The sequence below is a fragment of the Atractosteus spatula genome, chromosome 19, assembly GCF_055471065.1.
Source record: "Atractosteus spatula isolate fAtrSpa1 chromosome 19, fAtrSpa1.hap1, whole genome shotgun sequence".
NCBI lineage: Eukaryota > Metazoa > Chordata > Actinopteri > Semionotiformes > Lepisosteidae > Atractosteus > Atractosteus spatula.
Window position 1 is genome coordinate 8597539 of NC_142724.1, and position 17884 is coordinate 8615422.

A 17884-nucleotide genomic window follows, 5' to 3' on the forward strand; every position below is an offset into this window, starting at 1 on the left:
ATCTGCAATGCTGGGTGGGATGGTGGCATAGAGGATAGTATTGCTGCCTCACACAGTTGGGGTCCTGGGTTCAGTTCTGAGTTTATAAGTTCTCTCGTGCTTCAGTGGGTTTCCTCGCCTAATCCAAAGACACAGTGGTGGATATATGGATGGATATACAGTACAGTATGTGATGGAACACTACTTGGTGTTTCGTCATGAATAGAAACACTATATACTGTACTAACGTTTGTACTATTGAAAGTATCTGTTTCAAAGAGGAGTCACTGAGCCTCCTGAGAGTGTGCAAACCTCTGTTGCAGATGGTGAGCCATGTTTTCCTTTCTCCTGTTCTGCTCTGCTTGTATACCACCCACTTTTGAAATAAAAAAAAGGGAAGTTACAATGGTTTTGTAAATGGCCCAGATTGACAAAGTTAATTTTAAGGTTCTTAAATCGCCCAGACTTCTGTTTTTGCTTTGTTTTGTTTTCTGGGCCTTGTGGTTTTTTGCTGGCGAAGTTGATAGAGTGCGAAGACATTATCCCCAGGTTTCTGAGGGCTGAGAACTGCTGTAAATGTTGTCTTTATGTCTGTAACACTGAGGCCACTTTTATGTCATTTTTAAGGAGTTTTAAATTACCACAATAACAGCAGTAATAAGGTATTACTACATTGATTGTTATGGTCCATGACACTGTAATATATTGTCCACAATAATGTAAAAAATGGATACTTACTGTATTTTTTCCAGTGTGGCTTTCTGAATTAACAAAGATCATGAAAAGTTATAGCAGTGGACAGTCTGGCTTTTGTTAGTTCCTAGCAGGTCTTCTACTTCTACTTCTACGTTGCTGAATTTCTTAACTATATTTGTGATCTAAAACCAGGGCTCATGGAACAGAGGAGATATGGAGGTGCCGTAGGAAAAGTGTTGTTTCATTGGTTCTCTGAGTCTTGTGGAAGAGGTAAAAGCCAAGCACACTGTGCGTGGCTATATGACATTGAATTAGGATTAGGGAGCCCAGCAATCAGTGAATTTTAATTTTAGACTGCTTAGGCACATGGAACACAGCCATAATATATACAGAATCTACAAAAATCTTGTTATCAAGTCTACTCTATACAGTATCTGTATCACAGCCTTGTTTAAACTACAACCAAACATGAAAGACTACAAAGAGGCTCTCAAGACATTTTTGTATGTGTTGTGTAAGACTCCCATTGGTAAGATGAAGCCATATAATTTTATTTCTCAGTGTTCCCAAAGCTTTAAATGTTGCAGACTGTTTTTTTTTTCTCTGGTGGTGTCAAAATTTTATAGCTCATGGGGAAAATCGAATAATCCAGAACTGCATATATTTGAAGAAGGGATTGCAGAAATGACCCTCAAGATAATAATAAAGATTCTTAAAGTAGTGTCCTCTGTTGCTGAAAATAGAGAACTGTCCTTCAAGTGCTGCCCAGCCCTTTTCCAGCTGCAGTGGTCTTTCCTGCTCCCCAGTGCCACAGCTTTGAAGTTTTTTCCAGTGCCTCTGCAGCCAGGATCACAGCCAGGCCCATCTGGAGAGAGAAGACTTGCTTTAAAGCACAGACCCTCATCTAAAACAAATCGTTGCTATGTTTCTAATGTCCGTAGTTCATTCCTGACATCAGGGTGCGTGCAGTTTTCTCACTCTCTGTGAAAAACATGTTGCAAACAGGATCAGCCCATTCTGCTTATCTACTATAGCTGAGTGTGCAAGCAAACAGATGTGCACATGGGTGTTTGTATACCTGTTATATAAATCCAATATATATTTATCATTTGTTTATAAAACAAAAGTAACGCAAAACAGACTGATAAAATGTGCATTGCACTCCTGGGCATGGTAATTACAGTATATTATCATTGAAATATGTCTTGATCACTGCGCAACATAAGGCATTTTTGTTTCTTTTCTCAATTCAGTCCTTAAGATCTTCAGAATCTTTATAACATCAGCTTGCCACAGTCCCCAAGGTACAAACCACGAAGACAGCATTGTCCTTCACTGTTTAAGACACTGTTTCCGAGAAGTAGGTCCCTGTGGTAAAGCTTAAGGCATATGTGCTATATGTGCTATATTTGTATATCACAAATCAGTTATGCATGTGTCCCATATTTTGAAATATCCTAATTTACAATTAAGTAATAATTTATAGAGTTATTTTCTATTTCTTTCCATTGTTTTGATCAAATACAACCCAGCTCATGATGTGCTGTAGATTTCTGTTTGTGTTATTCTGTTGTGCAATAAAATAAATGGGTATTTTGCAATTCATCATTTATCTATGATCTATATAAATCTATTTATTTAAGAGTTGATTGCTGTGATTATACAGTATATATCAGGAGATGTCAGAATAAAAAATAAAATTATACAGTATGAGCAGTGCAAGACAATTTAAGGGGGAAAAATGTCAAATTGTCTCTCGTGCCATGTAGCTGTCTTGTTTCTTTGTCTTTCAAATTAAATACAATTCTCCTCTCTCCATTCTGATTTGGTTTTATGTAGTATTACTAATGCAAACATGCTGTGATCATTCTCGCTGCTCAAACTATTCAATAAAGACAGTGGATACAGAGAACCACTCTGATGTTCGGAGGAAGCTTTAAAGTAGCATGTGATCTATAAAACAGGCCTCTGAGGTCACCTACAGTACCTGCAGCAAAAGCAGCAGGAGTGACTAGTACCAGAAGGCAGAACTTGAAAATAGCAACAGTCCTCCCGTTTGATCTCAAAATCACTCCAAACTGGCTTCACAATTTAAACAATAAACGAGAAAACAAGTGAAGCCTTGTTGTTGTTTTAAAAAAAGCCACTATGACAAATCAACAGTCGTATTTTTTGCTGTGCCGCAGATACACTCAGGATATAAAACGAACTAGTTGATCACAGAGACAGCCTGCTCAGCTCCTGCTCATTTTTTACAGTTATCATCCGGGCAGATACATCAGATACCCCCGGAGAACTTCAGCAGAAGACAAACTCTCTTTTGTATCTACGAGAAGGGATTGTGGGTGGAGGTAGAGGTTATGGGGGTTGTGGGAGGTGTATGTGGGGCTACTTATTTTCAAAAAGGGTGAGTTGAAGAAGTAATCTTTAAGTACCAGGAGGAATGTGTTTGCTCCAAGCTGTCAAAAGGAATGACAGTAAGATTTAAACCCACGAGCAAGATATAATTCCTGGCACTTTTTAGCTTTATATTTTCCACACTTCTGTTTATTCTGACAGATGTGGCTTTGCCAAATTCTTTCTCTGATCCCCCACCTGCTAAGCTGGAAGAGGTTTAAAAAGAAACTGAGCTAAATGATTTTTCTCCAGATACTCCTCAAAAAGAGTATTGCCTTTTACAGGCTACATGTATTTTACACTACAGTATGCTAGGCACTGAAAAAATAACTTTTCTTCATGTGATATACAAACGTAAAGCCTTATTATCACTTTATAAATGCTGGTTCATTGTGTTTGTTTCTGAATGTATCGTGAAATCCATGACATCCAAAGCATTGTTATTTGGTAAGTTGTTTTACACATTGTCCTGCATAGCAGAAGACAGAAATGTGTTTAGGACATTAACAAATGGAAACTAAGCTTTTTAGTGCAATAATAATGCTTTTTTTGGGGGGGGTGAGGGGTATCTCTGTGTGTAACATAATTTTCAGATCAGACAAATGAATAACACAGGTCTGTGCTTTATCAACACTGCCCCAGGATTCTTCTGATGTAATTGATATTCTTGTTGTTGTTTTGATGGAGTGTTTGAAATGATAGGATTCAGAGCAATGATCATATTATCATTACTCAGAGACTAAAAGCTAAGTGTGTTCAGCTGTGCTGGACCTGATCTGAAAGGATTTTGTTTCATATCACAGTCCCTGAGTAGTCATCTGCCGAGTTTAAGTACACAAATCAATTTTGCTGGTCACAAGTGAGCCACTATTGGCTGATGTCGTAGTCCTGGGGAGAGGAGGAACCTTCCCACTGCAATTTGAAGTACTCAAGGGTCACACAACTGCTCTAGATTTGAATTTGTTTGGTGAGGTAACAATTTAGAACAGGGAAGAGCAAAGCATATTTACTCAAAAGGCGAGTGTTTTTCGATCATTTATCTGGAAATCTGCTAATTTGGTGCAGATTAAAAATTAGTGGGGTAAGATTTAGAGCGATGAGAGGGGGGGCTTGTCTTTGGGGTTTAGTATATTTGTGCCTCCACATCAACTTTTAGCTGAAGTCATCTTATCACTATTTTAAACCACTTATCTGTTCCCTCAAACGGAGAGGAAGATTAGCAACAGAGATCCCTGCAAGCGTTTTGAAAAATAAGAAGCTGCTACAAGCAAACTGGGAGCCTGCCCTATCCCCAGCAGCCCTGAGCACAGAATGACCTCTAGAGAAGCACATGTTCTGTGTTTGGTAGTCTGCGGGTGGCACACTTCACTAATCTGAAACAGACTGCAATAAACAGGATGTAAGCTAGCAACACAGAACATGCCAGTATAGCAAGACCCTCCTTCAAGCAGATCTCTCTGCTGCAGAGAAGACGACATTGCTGGTCAATGGCACTGCACCTCAGTCTTACTTTTGTATTTGGTTTCCACAAGAGCACAGGATTTCTAACACGTTGACTTACAAGCAATTGAAGAAGACATCGGAGAGCTGTAAACATCTTAGTAAGACTGTTGTGCTTGTTAAGATAATTACTGTTTTGGTCTGTAAGACTTCTTTGATCTCACTCTTTGAAACCCACATCCATAGCTAGAACTCTGTTAGTGCACACACTAACTTTAATGAAACAATCCATTGTGAATTTACTACTGTTACCAGTAGATTTAGTATCAAAGCAATGGTTCAGGCAGGCAATACAACTACGTTCCCACACAGAACTCAAAACACACCACATCACTTCCCTTACCCCAGACATCATCACACCACAGATACAAAAATAGCACTCATTTGCTAAGTAACCTATCCACACTCACTACATGGCAAAGAAAGGTATTTAAACTACTGTAATGACTACTGTAATGCTCTACTCGCTCGGGTATCTAAATCTACTCTGAACAAACTGCAGTAGTCCAAAATTCAGCAGCCAGAATCCTGACCACGTCAAGCGCAAGTGTTCACATTACTCCTATCCTGGAGTCCTTGCACTGGCTTCCGGTCAAATTCCGTGTAGACTTTAAAATCCTCATGCTCACCTATAAGGCTCTGCATGGCTTGGCACCTCAGTACCTGTCTGAACTATTATCGCCCTACTCCCCACCTCGCAACCTTTGCTCTTCAAATTCTGCTCTCCTTACTGTCCCCCAAGCCCGTCTACATTGTATGGGTGACAGGGCCTTCTCCTGTTATGCCCCCAAGCTCTGGAACTCTCTCCCCAAGGATATCAGAGAGTCACCTTCTCTAAACTCCTTCAAATCCAGACTCAAAACCCTCTTCTTCAGAAAAGCCTTTACTGAACTGGTTCCATTCTTCACCCCTCTGCTTTTCTTAGTACCACCATCCACGGTCTCCTCTATATATTGTAATTGTGTTTTATCTTGTGTATTCTTATTTATTGTTGTTGTCATCCTGTAAAGCACTTTGAGAAGCCACCTTTAAAGGCGCTACATAAAATAAAGTTTATTATTATTAGTAGTAGTATTATTATTATTATTCAAGCTACAGTATATCTAGTAATCAATAGTACTGAGTATTTTGATATTCCCGATTTAGGGCTGTTCTTATATTTTTTTTTGTTTGGTTCTTGTTCAAATGTTCTTTGCTGTCAAGATGTTTTTTTCTGGTCTTCTATGATTCAGACTGTGCCTCTGTCACCCAATTACTGCAACATGCATTCCTCTAGTAAAAAAAACAATTTTATTACTATTTAATCTTATTCTGTGGCTGTGATGTTTCACTTCTGCTGTCTTTATCTCTCCCCTGTTATGTCCTAAGTCCCAGCTGGTGTAGGCAGCTCTCGGAATTTCTGACAGTTTCTGTCAGTTTTAGATCTAATGTACCATCTTATTTCCTGCATACATTGTGCTTGGGTTGAAGAAAAAATGTACCAACACTTGTACCTTTTAAGGTTTGGTACCAAGAAACCAAAAATCAAGAAGATCACAATAGTGTGAGCATTAGAGGAAATTGATTAGGGTTTTACTTACTGTTTCCTCAGTATGTTACAATATTTGTTCACAATCATGGTTACATTGTTGTCAATTTTACACTGATACTAAAAATCATAGTTTGTACACTATGTTACTGTTATTTGTTACTATGATGAATAGAATGATAATAGAATAAAAAAATTAGATGTATGGAGGTAAAAATGCTGTAATCTTTCAAAGCTAAGCTTGATGATGTAGTACAATCAGTAAACAGAAATTCTGTTCTCATCATCTTTTATATTCTGACATTCATAAATGGAAACTAAGCTTTTTAGTGCAATGATAATGCTTTGTTTGTTCCTTTTGTTATTCAATCTAGTTTGCTGCATTGTGGACAAACATACACATACATGCACAGATCAGGATAGGATTTCATTTTATTTATTGAACTAGTTTTGAACATTATAAAACAGGAGTTGGCAAAATGCTGTGTTTGGCATGTACATCATTCTCACATGCTCTCAATAAATATTTCTCTTAAATAAGAAAAGTGGTTTCTTTTCAGCAGGAAGATTACTTTTAACATTATGAAATGACCTGAAAATTGTACATAAAGGAGAAGTTTCTATCATTGGTATTCCCAATGTTTGCATTGGTTGCAAAATCTGAAGTTAAGATGTGGCCTAGACTCTAAACGACCATTGGAAAAGACTACAGAAAAGATCAATTGCTATAATCCTCAAATAAAAACAGACAGACTCTATAAGAAATTGAACCCACAATAAGCAAAATCATTCATTTCTGAAGAACTTCCTCCAAGTTCTACTATTGACAAGTAGGAGACATGTATTAATCTCTGGTATTGTTATATAACTTAACTGTGTTGTTTCTATTTAGGTTATCAGCTAGTCAAGGACTGTAAAAGGAGAGACGTGATCTGAAAAATAAAGGGCTGAATCTTTTTTTGCAAAGGAGTAAAATAAATTAGTTTTCCCTTTCAATTAGTAACTAGGAGCAGATAAAGGAGCTGAAGGTCTTCTTTGGTTCAAAAGGTCAGCCAGTGATTCAAACTAGGAAGGTGGAAAATATTTTTATTTGCGATGTTGCTGAATTTGTGAAACTGGTTAAGAGGCCATTTTGTCCTTGGATTTGAATCCCTCATTATGTGTAAAGGTGGCCACACACCAAATGTTCGAAGTGAGGGGAAAACTTGAATAGAACCAGAGGGTTCTAAAAAAATGATTGTAGGTGTAATAACCGCCAATGCCAGTGCAAAGGCCAGGATAATACTGGAGTGACACAAAAAAATTAGAGTCGAATCACATTTTTTGCTGTTTCTTTACATGATAACTGTGGAATTGACAGAGGATTCAAAAAGGATTTGAACACAAATGGTCCACGAAGACAGGAAACTGAAAAATAAAATGTCAATATGTAACTTATATGTTGTTTTCAAGCATTGTGATTTGCATTATTTACTTTTACCTGCAAAAAAAGATTGTTTTGTTTTATAATTCATCACCAATGTCTAATGTGTCTAAATCTTGAGATCAATCTCAATGTATGGTATTTTAGCAATTCTACCAAGGGCTTTGCATAAACCCATAAAGTAATATTTTATGTATTCCACCAAAATGATCAACTATTTCTTGTGTTTTTCCCCTAATACTAATTGCAAGCAAGGCTAAATTATTTTAAATGGTTGTTGATTTAAAATCTGTCAGAATCAAAATAACTTGGAACCAGTTTATGTTTATACACTTTGAGAAGGTGTTTATACTCTTTGAGTCATAGGTGTTCAAAGTTCCGAAAATCTTTTTTTTTCTTTTTTTGCAGTATTTTTGCAGTATTTCAAAAAAGATATGCAAACAAAGGCATACGCATACGCACACACCCAAATGTTTTTGAATGGCTGCAAAAGCAGTAATAGCAGAAATTCCTTCTGCGGTTATTTTTACATCAGCACATTTTACATCTTGTTGCACTGTTACTGTTTTGATTAAGGGGTGTATACTCATATTGCTAGCAATGTATTTTTTCACCAGACAAGAAAACTCCATCCCATTCAGAGTGTGACAGCCTTTAGAGTTTGATACAGATTGTGGACAAGATGTTTGACCACGAGACATGTAACAGATTTAATCCAAATCCTAAACCTAACCCTTGTACTGTATATGGCCAACATCAGAACTCAGAGGAACTCCTTCAATGTTTTAAGTAGAAAATGGCATCTTTAATTTTAAAAAGAGACTGACGAGAAAAATAAAAAAAAACAATAGGTTTTGGTTTGTGGAACCCAATTTAAGTTGTGCATCTTTCTGAAGCCCAGTGGTAAAGAGCTATGCACCAAAACCCGTTGCACCAGTATGCTTCCCTGGCTTAATTTCTGACATTTGGTCCAGACAGATCTTTTCAGAAGGAGGTTGTGGTCTGGTAAGTAAGGCAGAATGTATGAAGTTAAGACAGGGTTTGCCCAAGAGCACACAAAACAGAACAACAAGGGAGAAACTACCAAACTGAAAAATAAATAGATGATTTAAACTTCCCCTTTATGTCTAGATGTGCAAATAAATACATTGTTTTTGTTTTTGTGAAACTATTTACAAAATATCATACAAAGATGTATCTATTACTAGGCCCCACAACCTGACTTTTAAGTCCCAAAAATGTCAAAATCGGATTATAAAAGATTAAAGGCTGAAACTTTTTGAGGAGAAAAAATTGAGAATGAATATATAATTGCTGTGCAGCAATCCATTTCTTTCAGTATCTTAGAGACAGTAGAAGGCACTGTGGACCCATGTACAAAAGAAAGTAAACATGTCCTCGTGAAGAAGTAAGCCCTGTATTATATGAATGTTTACCTAACAATGAAACACTGGACTTTTTAAGTCAATGTTTGAAATACTGTATGCAAAAGCACAACAAGGACCACATTTTCAGCTAGTGGTTTTAAATGAAGACAGATCCAGAAAAAGATTACCCCAGCTGGCCACCTCTACTGGGTCTCAGTCTTGCCTGACTTGTGATCACAGTCAGTAGTGATAGCAGAGAATCTGTGTTACGACTCCAGTGGCTAAAGGAAATAGCACAAAATCAGTTCAGATTAAATTAGTCTGGTAGTAACACCTGCATAAAAAGGAAGACACTCCTGAATCAAAGTATGGGGTGAAACCACCCATGTTTGTGGAATAACTGAGTATAAAGAAAGTCAATGGCAGTATTTATGGGTGTTAATAAAATACAGACCTAGTGCATACAGATGTGACTGATATCTTTACCTATACAAACCTTTTACCTATACAAACAAAGCATTAGTGAATCACAAATCCCCTTAACAAAACTATACCGCTAAAAACCATTCACACCATTTTCAGAAAACATTGTCAATGTTTAGATTTTTTCTGCACTACAAAATACTTTAATAAAACACCTTCCCTTTCATATAAAGAGTTTGATAAACTGCTTACGTAAACACGTTTGGTGGCTTAAGAATTTAAAATATTTTCTTTAATTTATAACTAATTGCTAAGTCAAGATGACCCAAAAATTGCTGGTTAAATATATTCGGATAATGCAAGCATTTGGCTTTAAAATTGGTTTAAAACTCAGTGTGTTTGCTAATAAACATTTTATGGAAAAAGAAATAAGTTCACACTAAGAAAAATTCTTTGGAATATCAAGGCATTGTTTTATATTCAATAATTTAAAGAACAGACGTGAATGCACCTATGTATATGTCTACAAGGTACAAATTAAACTATGCTTAATACATGTCAAAGTTTGCAAATTGTCCTGAAAGATACAGTAGGACTAATGGGGACTAATGCTGCACACACGGTTCTCACAAAATCATTCTAGCTTGAAGGCTCTCCTAACTTGTTTGCTCGTCTTCACTGATGAAAAGCAGGTGTGACAAAATGAGCTCCTTCTTATGAAAGCCTACGGCACGTGTGTTTTGTCTGAAACAGGGACACCCAGTGAAAGGTGCTGTTATCAATCAAAAGGTAGAAGATGAACCCAAAGGTCAGCAATACCGTTAAACACGTAATAACAATATGATTTTAATCAGTCTCCAATAAAAGCATTCCTTATGCTGTCTCTGCTAAGTCTTCCCCACACGTGATGTCTGCCATGTCTTTCTTAGTCAGTGGAGCTTATGTACAGCACCATGACACACATGACCACTGTCTTCAAGTACACTTTCTGATATGGTACATCTTCGCCAACATGTCCTCATAAAAATGTACTAAAGTTACACAGGCATGTCATGTAGGTGTGTATCTTTGCCAATGATCTTGTCTAAACACATCTTTTGAGGACGTTTACTATTTTTTTCTGGGGATTTTCTGGGACTAAGCATCTGAAGGAAAAAGGCTGGAAGACTTTAAAATCAGTGCATGTGACTAAACAATGCAAAATTACCTGGATAAAAAAACACAAAGGCAAAAAAAAGACTGAAAAATGCCTTAAAGCAAGTTGACTTGTTAAAAGAATACCTCAAATCTTTTGACTTATTTGTTTGATAAAACCAAGAAATATTTTTTGTTCCAGTGAAGGACTACAACATATTTGGAGAAAAGGAGACAAAAAATGAACAAAACATCTACCTACAAAAGGTGGATGTTGATTAAAAAAGAGCAAATCAGTTTGCAAGCAATAATAGATGACAATGAGGGAACACAAAATTTGAGAAAAATGGTGTGAATACTTTTTTCTTCCTATAGTTCTGTTAATATAAATTTTGATTAACAAGAACCTTGTCTTTTTATTTAAACATACATATACTACCATTAGGTTTTCTGTAATTGCACTCCCGAAATAAAAGTTCAATTATGATTTTCAGTTTTTGTTTTTCAGGGAAATTTAAGGATATGAAATATTTATGCGATAAATACCATTTAAAAGTCTGGTAACACTGTGTAGAGACACAGTGACATTAGTGAAGAAAATGATATTGTTTATTGTTCACTATAAACCCTATGTTCACTAATATCAGTAATCAGAGTCTGTATCCCTGAACAGACAACTGTTTTCTCTGCTACAATATACTGCAGACATTCATGGCATCCTAATGAAAGCTCTGTTTGCTAGGAAAGATGTACAACGGTGCAATTTGTTTGATGCCTGATTAAAGTGATTAATATTCTTTAACACATTAAATATGTTGACTATGCTAAATACTTTTACTTTGTTCTATTTGAAAGTCTTGAAAAAATCTACAGAGGACTTGGGGAAGCTATTGGTGATTCATGGACTGCTCATCTTGGCACCCCTGAACACCTATGCATTTCCTCTTTTAAAAAGTGTAACATATATTGATGATGAAAATGTCTATTTAAGTTTTGTAAGTGGGATAGCTGAGAAACAGATACTCCTAAAACCAGGAAAGCTGTATAACAGTGGAGGAGATGTGTTGTCTCATACAGTAAATGTTAGTATACATATCTGAACTGCTGCTTAACTTGTGTAAAAAGGTTTACCTTTTAAATATCTACAATAATTCAAAGAAAGTGATTGTGCATTCAGTGGAACCTACATTTTTAATATGCTGGCCCTCTCATTTGTCATATCAGGCAAAACACAAACCTTATCCAGTTATACAACTATCTGAGAAAGAGGATAAATTGGTTGACTCTTTGGAGTCAATATTACTAAGGAGGAGTCAATTTCCTGTACAGGGACACAAAGATATTAGGAAATTAAATGATTCCAGTACAGAGGAATGAATAACATTGTTCTTTTTTATCAGCCTTTGTATGGTGTTTCCAAATATTCATAAGTAATATAGGTATAAATATACTATATAAATTAGTGTAGTGTATAATTGTTAATGTTTCTTCAGTGTGTTTTGTAAGTGTGGAGTTTTTTTGGAAGTTTTATAGGTGTAGCTGGAGGAATACAATAGACTGGTTTAAAGAGGGGGATGCAGCTATTGTAAAGGGACAGCTGCCCTCTCAATTAACCACTAACCACAATGGAAATGAACTCATCCGTGTAGAAAGATAAAGAATGTGGTGGTTCATTCTTAGCACCTAGGAGTGCATTCTCCCCCCCCCCTTCCCACCTCATCACGACTCTTGCTGTTGCCTAAAACGCAAGATGTCTGGAGGAGATTCGGAAAGCTAAGGGACAAGAATGTCCTTAGTCTTTCGCTCCGGCCCGGGTGACTGTATATGAAGGCTACTTGCTTTAGTTTAGTTTGCCTGCTACACATTCCCATGAGGGAAACGCTGGGATTGCAGACCACAGTTGTAGTCCCTTTAAGAGAAGCCATTTGATGTTACAGAGTTTGTTGGTTCCCCTGCACCTCTGTCCTCCCTCTTGTCCTTCTTGGCCAGAGCTTGAGAGGTCACTAGTGGCACCCACAGGCCCGCACCACCATATTGCGGTATTTCTTCAGAATGACATTGGAGCTGTCATCAAAGTAGAGCACGGAGATAGCGTGGAGCTGAGTTGGGGCACAGCAGGGTTTGGGCACAAGTTTTGGATTAATGAAGTGAACCTGTGGAAGACAAAGAATTAAATGAAGCATCATTAGTTTAACAGGATTATCTCTGGCCCCCTGAAAACCAGAGTATAATTCATCTCGATGGTGAAGGGGAATGTTTTTTTTGCCTTCTGAAGACTTCTGTATTCAACACTGAAAGGGAGAGAAGTGTTAGTTCAACCTGAAATCTTTTGTTTAGTGCTGTGTGTCACAGAAGAGATGATTGTTACTCACCAGTGTTTGTACTATGGCGTGGTTGGTAGCATTCATGTAGGAGTTGAGAGGAAAAGCGCACTCTCCTTCGCAGTAATATGCAGCATATCCCTCTGGAGCAATAATCCAGTCCTGAAGCGAAAGGGCAATATACTGTATAACCATTCCCCACATAACTAGGATAATTGTTTTTCTTCTGTTCATTAGGTGACCCTACTAACATCCCCTACTATCGTATATCTTCAAAATCCTCTGAAGAATTACTCAGTAATTCATAACATAATAAAGGTTATAAATTAAAATTTGTCCCATCTACCTATTTGGTTACTAGTAGCTAATTAATCTGGGACTTGTCAAGCCATTTCCTAAATGAAGTGATATAGTACTAGGTCATACAAAATATATGTTTTTGTTCTATTATGATCCTAGCACGCATGGAGTTACCGGAAATAAAACAAATTGTACTTATCATTCATATTTAGCTTGGGATCATAAATGCGAACTGCTTGACTGCAAAGCAAACTTTGGCTTTGCTGTCCCCATGCTTTTGGTGGACATTGTACACTACATAGAAGCAGATACCAATGGACAACTCTAATACAAATTTATTTTATTCCAAACTAAAACATAAAGCCTATCTGATATAAATGCAAACATATATAATCTTGAGAGTATGCAAATGGTAACCTTTATTTGCTTATATGAAATTATACCGTGTGCTGGATTCTGAAGAGGAATTCAATAAAAACAGCACAATGGATTGAAAGCGCAGTTTACATTCATAGCAGGCAGTACATTTTCAATCGTCGGTTTCTCTTCAGGTTTAGCCATTAAGAAATAGTTCTCGTTCAGAAATGTTTCAGTTCATGTACCTTTTGAGTACAACGTGATGTAACATTCTTGGAGCTTGGAAGTGCTAGCTAGAGGAAGATATGTACCATGGCAGGACATCACTGACTGCTATACTACACAATAAGCAGGATTCTATAATAATTTTAATACCTTTTAGGAGTGGATTACAAGTCGTAACTGGTGCTGTATTTTGTGTCTTCATAGTATCACTATTGAACAGTGAAGTTCAAGCAAGATAAAAATTCATCAGGCCATGCCAACACAAATGAAACAGCAGTAGAATAGTGGCAAAATAGAGTTACTGGCCTCCAAACTGGCAAAAGCTCTTTTTTCACAGCATAACGGGAATGGTAAAAAATAGTAGATGATTTTCTCTTCTCTTTTGAGGGTCAATCCCCTATGGCTGTTCACTAAATATTGCCCATTATGTAGATATACAGAGAGTGTTCATTAAGGGCTGCTTCAGAAAACCTGTTCCGTCAGTGTTTTTATAACTAACACCAACTAACGCTAACACTGCTGCTAAAAGGGAAAGAAAGATGAAAGCTCGGCGAGGGGAGAAGGGAGGGTGCGGGAAGAATGTGGAGGTGTGAGAGTAGTACCTGCCATCCCAGATCTCGAAAGCTGACGTAAAGTTCGTGTTTCTTGCAGGCCTGCTTCTGGTCCGTGCTGCTGTTCTCTGAGGTCGGAAGAGAACGAACAGAAAGAGGTTAAAGGCTTTTGAATCAGAGAGAAAGTCTCCCAATATGCTCCACGTCTGTCAACGAGAGTTTCACATTTTAGTGCACACATCAAATCCGAGTAGTGGGACATTCCCACTGATTTCCATATCTCGTTCAGAATACCAGTGAGACACAGGTTTAACCTCCAGCTTGTATTCTTCCCCTGTAGAACTGGGGAAAGCAAGCTCGTGTGACCAATGGTGTGATGTGGTCCCTGACCTGGCATGCATTTTGAAAAATTAGTAGCAAGCACCTTTTAACTCCCTGCCCAACAAACCTGTATAAGCAGGTATATTGCATTGAGAACAGCTGTGAGTCCACAGAAGTGCACAGTTACTGATTGTATGTTAGCTATACACTACTCTATGAAACACTGAAACACAGGACTAAAAGGAATGTGGCTCGAAACCATAAAAGTTGCTATTACTTTATACGAACAGCTTTATCCATATCATATATACTTTGAAGTCTTGAGTACTTCAGAGGATATTATGAAAACCCTTTTCCGATTTTAAGCTGATGTTTATGAATTGAAAATGAGGGAAAGTAGTTAATCTTATTTGGCACAAATATCACTATCTTGAACTGATACCTGTGGATTTATGAAGAAATGAAGTAAAGTATAATTAAGTGCTAAAATGCAGTGATGTTTAACAATTTTTATTTATAGGTGACCAGTGTGCTGAGTTTAAGCACTTATAAAAGTTCAATCTGATCTCCTTTGATATGCTAATTTGATATTCTCTCAGTCTCTTTGCCTCACAAAAACCTGGTGCCGACAACTATTTAGGACTTCACAGGAAATGAGGCCTTCAACTCTCACCCTTAACACCACTCTTATTAGCATAACAGATACTTTCTAAAGTGTAGGCCCTTTTCACTTCTCGCTTCAGTCTTATTCTAAATTGTATTTTTGTTTATTTATGACCACAGGACACAGAACAAAACACAGTGCTACACTTTATTTTAAAGCAGACACATTGTAATTTAATGTTGGAGTTTAGCTTCAGCCTTAACTATTATTATTATTTATTAATTACTGGTTATTTCATTTGAGTAGTGGATTCTATGATATGCTTGTCAAGAACTAGGAATTTTCTAAGGATATGATCTGAGGCTTCTAAAAAGCAGGACAAGTAGACAGAACCCCAGCTTTAGTCCTTTAGTTCAGCAAATTCTGTACAGTAGGTCAACAGACGTTGATTTGACACAAATCAGCAAAAACATTTGCTGATTTGACTAGGTTTTGTCAAGTAGGAGCGCAGGTGCTGTATGATTGAAAGCCGGAGGGTGCTGTTATAGATGACCACACTACCTGCCATGTTAGAGACACGCAGAGCTTCCTGTCCTTTGGGGTTTTTTGAGCGGTTGGAGCCGCGCTGCTTGCTGTTGACTGAGCGAATGCTGCGGATGTGCACCTCGGTGGCTTTGAAGAAGGCCACCATGAAAGGCTGTTTGCTCTGAGGGCCACTGCGGCCAATCAGCCCCGCAACCCTGGGATTCAGACTCTGGCCTGTAGTGGGAGACAAAGAGACACAGAAAGGCTGGACCTCGTCTTTTCTTCCAAGCGCAAACGAGCACGTGTTTGAGAGGGGAACAAAAAAACAACAATGTGCAGGTTTATGGAATAAGAGGAATGCGCATGAGGATTCGTTTTCCAAGCTCACAGCAAATATAATAACATCATAAGGCCTAACCTCCAGCACCCTTTTAACTAAAGTGGATTTCTATTAATCTTGGTTCACCTTCCACATCTACAAGGGAAGGGGCGGCACAGAACTGTCTTTGCTGGCTTGCTTTGAATCAAAGGACTGGTTCAGGGCTCCACAGAGTGAGTGAGAGGCAGGAATGCTGTTAAACCTGAATGAGTGTAGCACAGCCCCATCCCCCCCGGTCAGACACTTCGAGTGGGGTGAGTCTGTGGAGTGTGAATTGCATGTGTGTGGTGTGTTCACCTTTTACTAGACAAATCGCAAACGAAAAGCGGGATTGTCTGCTATTCTCCTGTGCCAGACATTGAAAAGTATGTGCTTTTTTCTAACCATCTAGACTCCATATGCGTTTATACTGTACATCAATGCAGAAGGAAATAAAGGGCTTCAACTAGTTTAATAACAAAGGTGAGATTAGGCGACAATACGCAGTAAACTAAAACTTTTGATTTGTCGTTTGACATACCATGCTCAAAATATGATCAAAATAAATCTCATACGCAATACAAATGAAATTGAAAAACTGAAGTAAACATCTACTTGCCTGCTCACACTCAATCACCCTTTTCTTCTACATATCAATAGCTTCCTTTTTTCTCTAAACTACAATTTCTGTGTATGTTTTGCAGAAATAGTACTATGGTCAAATGGTTATATAGGTATTTTCTGCTAAACTAATCTTTGATTTTAAAAAAGTCTTATTGAATTATAAAAGTTTTAAAACCTATGTAATTTTTTTATTAATACAGTATTAAGTAGTGATGTTCATCAAAATGTCAATCGTTTAACACATAAATCTTTCCAAAATGCAAGAATATTCAAAAGTAATACCTGCTATTTCCCAATAAGTAGTTTTTTGAGTCATCGCTAAATTTATATTCGCATTAAATAATGCAATAAAATTTGTATTACATTATGGAAGCAACAAGGAATCGCAACATTGGCATACTGACATACATGAACAAGTTCCCATGAAGACAGCTAAGCATATAAAATGGGTAAGTGAAATGTTGCCTTAGCTGGCCTGTTGAAGCAACTGGATGGTGGAAACTCTCCACTGAAGCATGAGCACAGGACAGGTAACTTACCATCCACAGTCTCCAGTGCCAGCTGCAGACCCAGGTTACGCCCAGGGTTCAGTACCCAGTGGTTACTGGTGGCAGTTATATCAAATACCAGCCAGCCTTCTTCTGCAGCCCAGATCACCCGGGAGTCCAAGAGGAAGAGGTCAGATTCCCTGTGGCAAAAACATACACGGTACATTAGAAATCCTGCCATATTTCTAAAGATTTTCCTCACTATGAAATACACAGCTCAGTTTAAGGAAGATGGCAGAAGGGAGTAAGCCTAAAGGATTTTTTTGATGTTTGTCTACATAGGTATGAATGAATAGTTGCAAAAATTTTCACATATCCCACATGAACTTTTCCCCAGACAGCTTTATTAGAGTAAAAACAAACATTTCTGTCTACCAGCATTACAACATTACAAAAGGTTTGAACAATAGTCCAAGAAACTGAATTGTACAGTAATTAAAATTGTAATTAGTTGGTGATTTATGGTCATATGTGAATGCATAAAATACTATGTCTTTTATGATGGGATAATCGATGATAACTGAAAGGCAGCAATTCTAACCACTGTGCCACTGTGATGCCTGTCATACTCTCCTATTACCAATAAAATGTAATCAGCCAAGTTTCAAGACTGTGCATGTTTGAGGGAGGCGTATAAGCAGTTTAATCTTCTGTATCTGATGCTATGCTACCAAAAAAAGAGAGAGGATATCAGAGAAAGAGG

The 17884-nt window shown here is 37.5% G+C and overlaps 1 protein-coding gene across 1 annotated transcript in view; it reads right to left on the bottom strand.

Moving 5' to 3' along the window:
- Positions 1-7910: 7910 nt before the first annotated feature.
- Positions 7911-17884, bottom strand: part of bmp7b (bone morphogenetic protein 7b) — a 32540-nt gene continuing 22566 nt past the window's right edge. The window contains exons 3-7 of the mRNA XM_088937555.1: positions 17173-17321; positions 15688-15885; positions 14253-14329; positions 12820-12930; positions 7911-12600 (exon numbers count right to left, since the gene is read on the bottom strand). Of these exons, the coding sequence (XP_088793681.1) occupies positions 12451-12600; positions 12820-12930; positions 14253-14329; positions 15688-15885; positions 17173-17321 (685 nt within the window). The 3' untranslated portion in view covers positions 7911-12450. The remainder of the gene's footprint in view (positions 12601-12819; positions 12931-14252; positions 14330-15687; positions 15886-17172; positions 17322-17884) is intronic.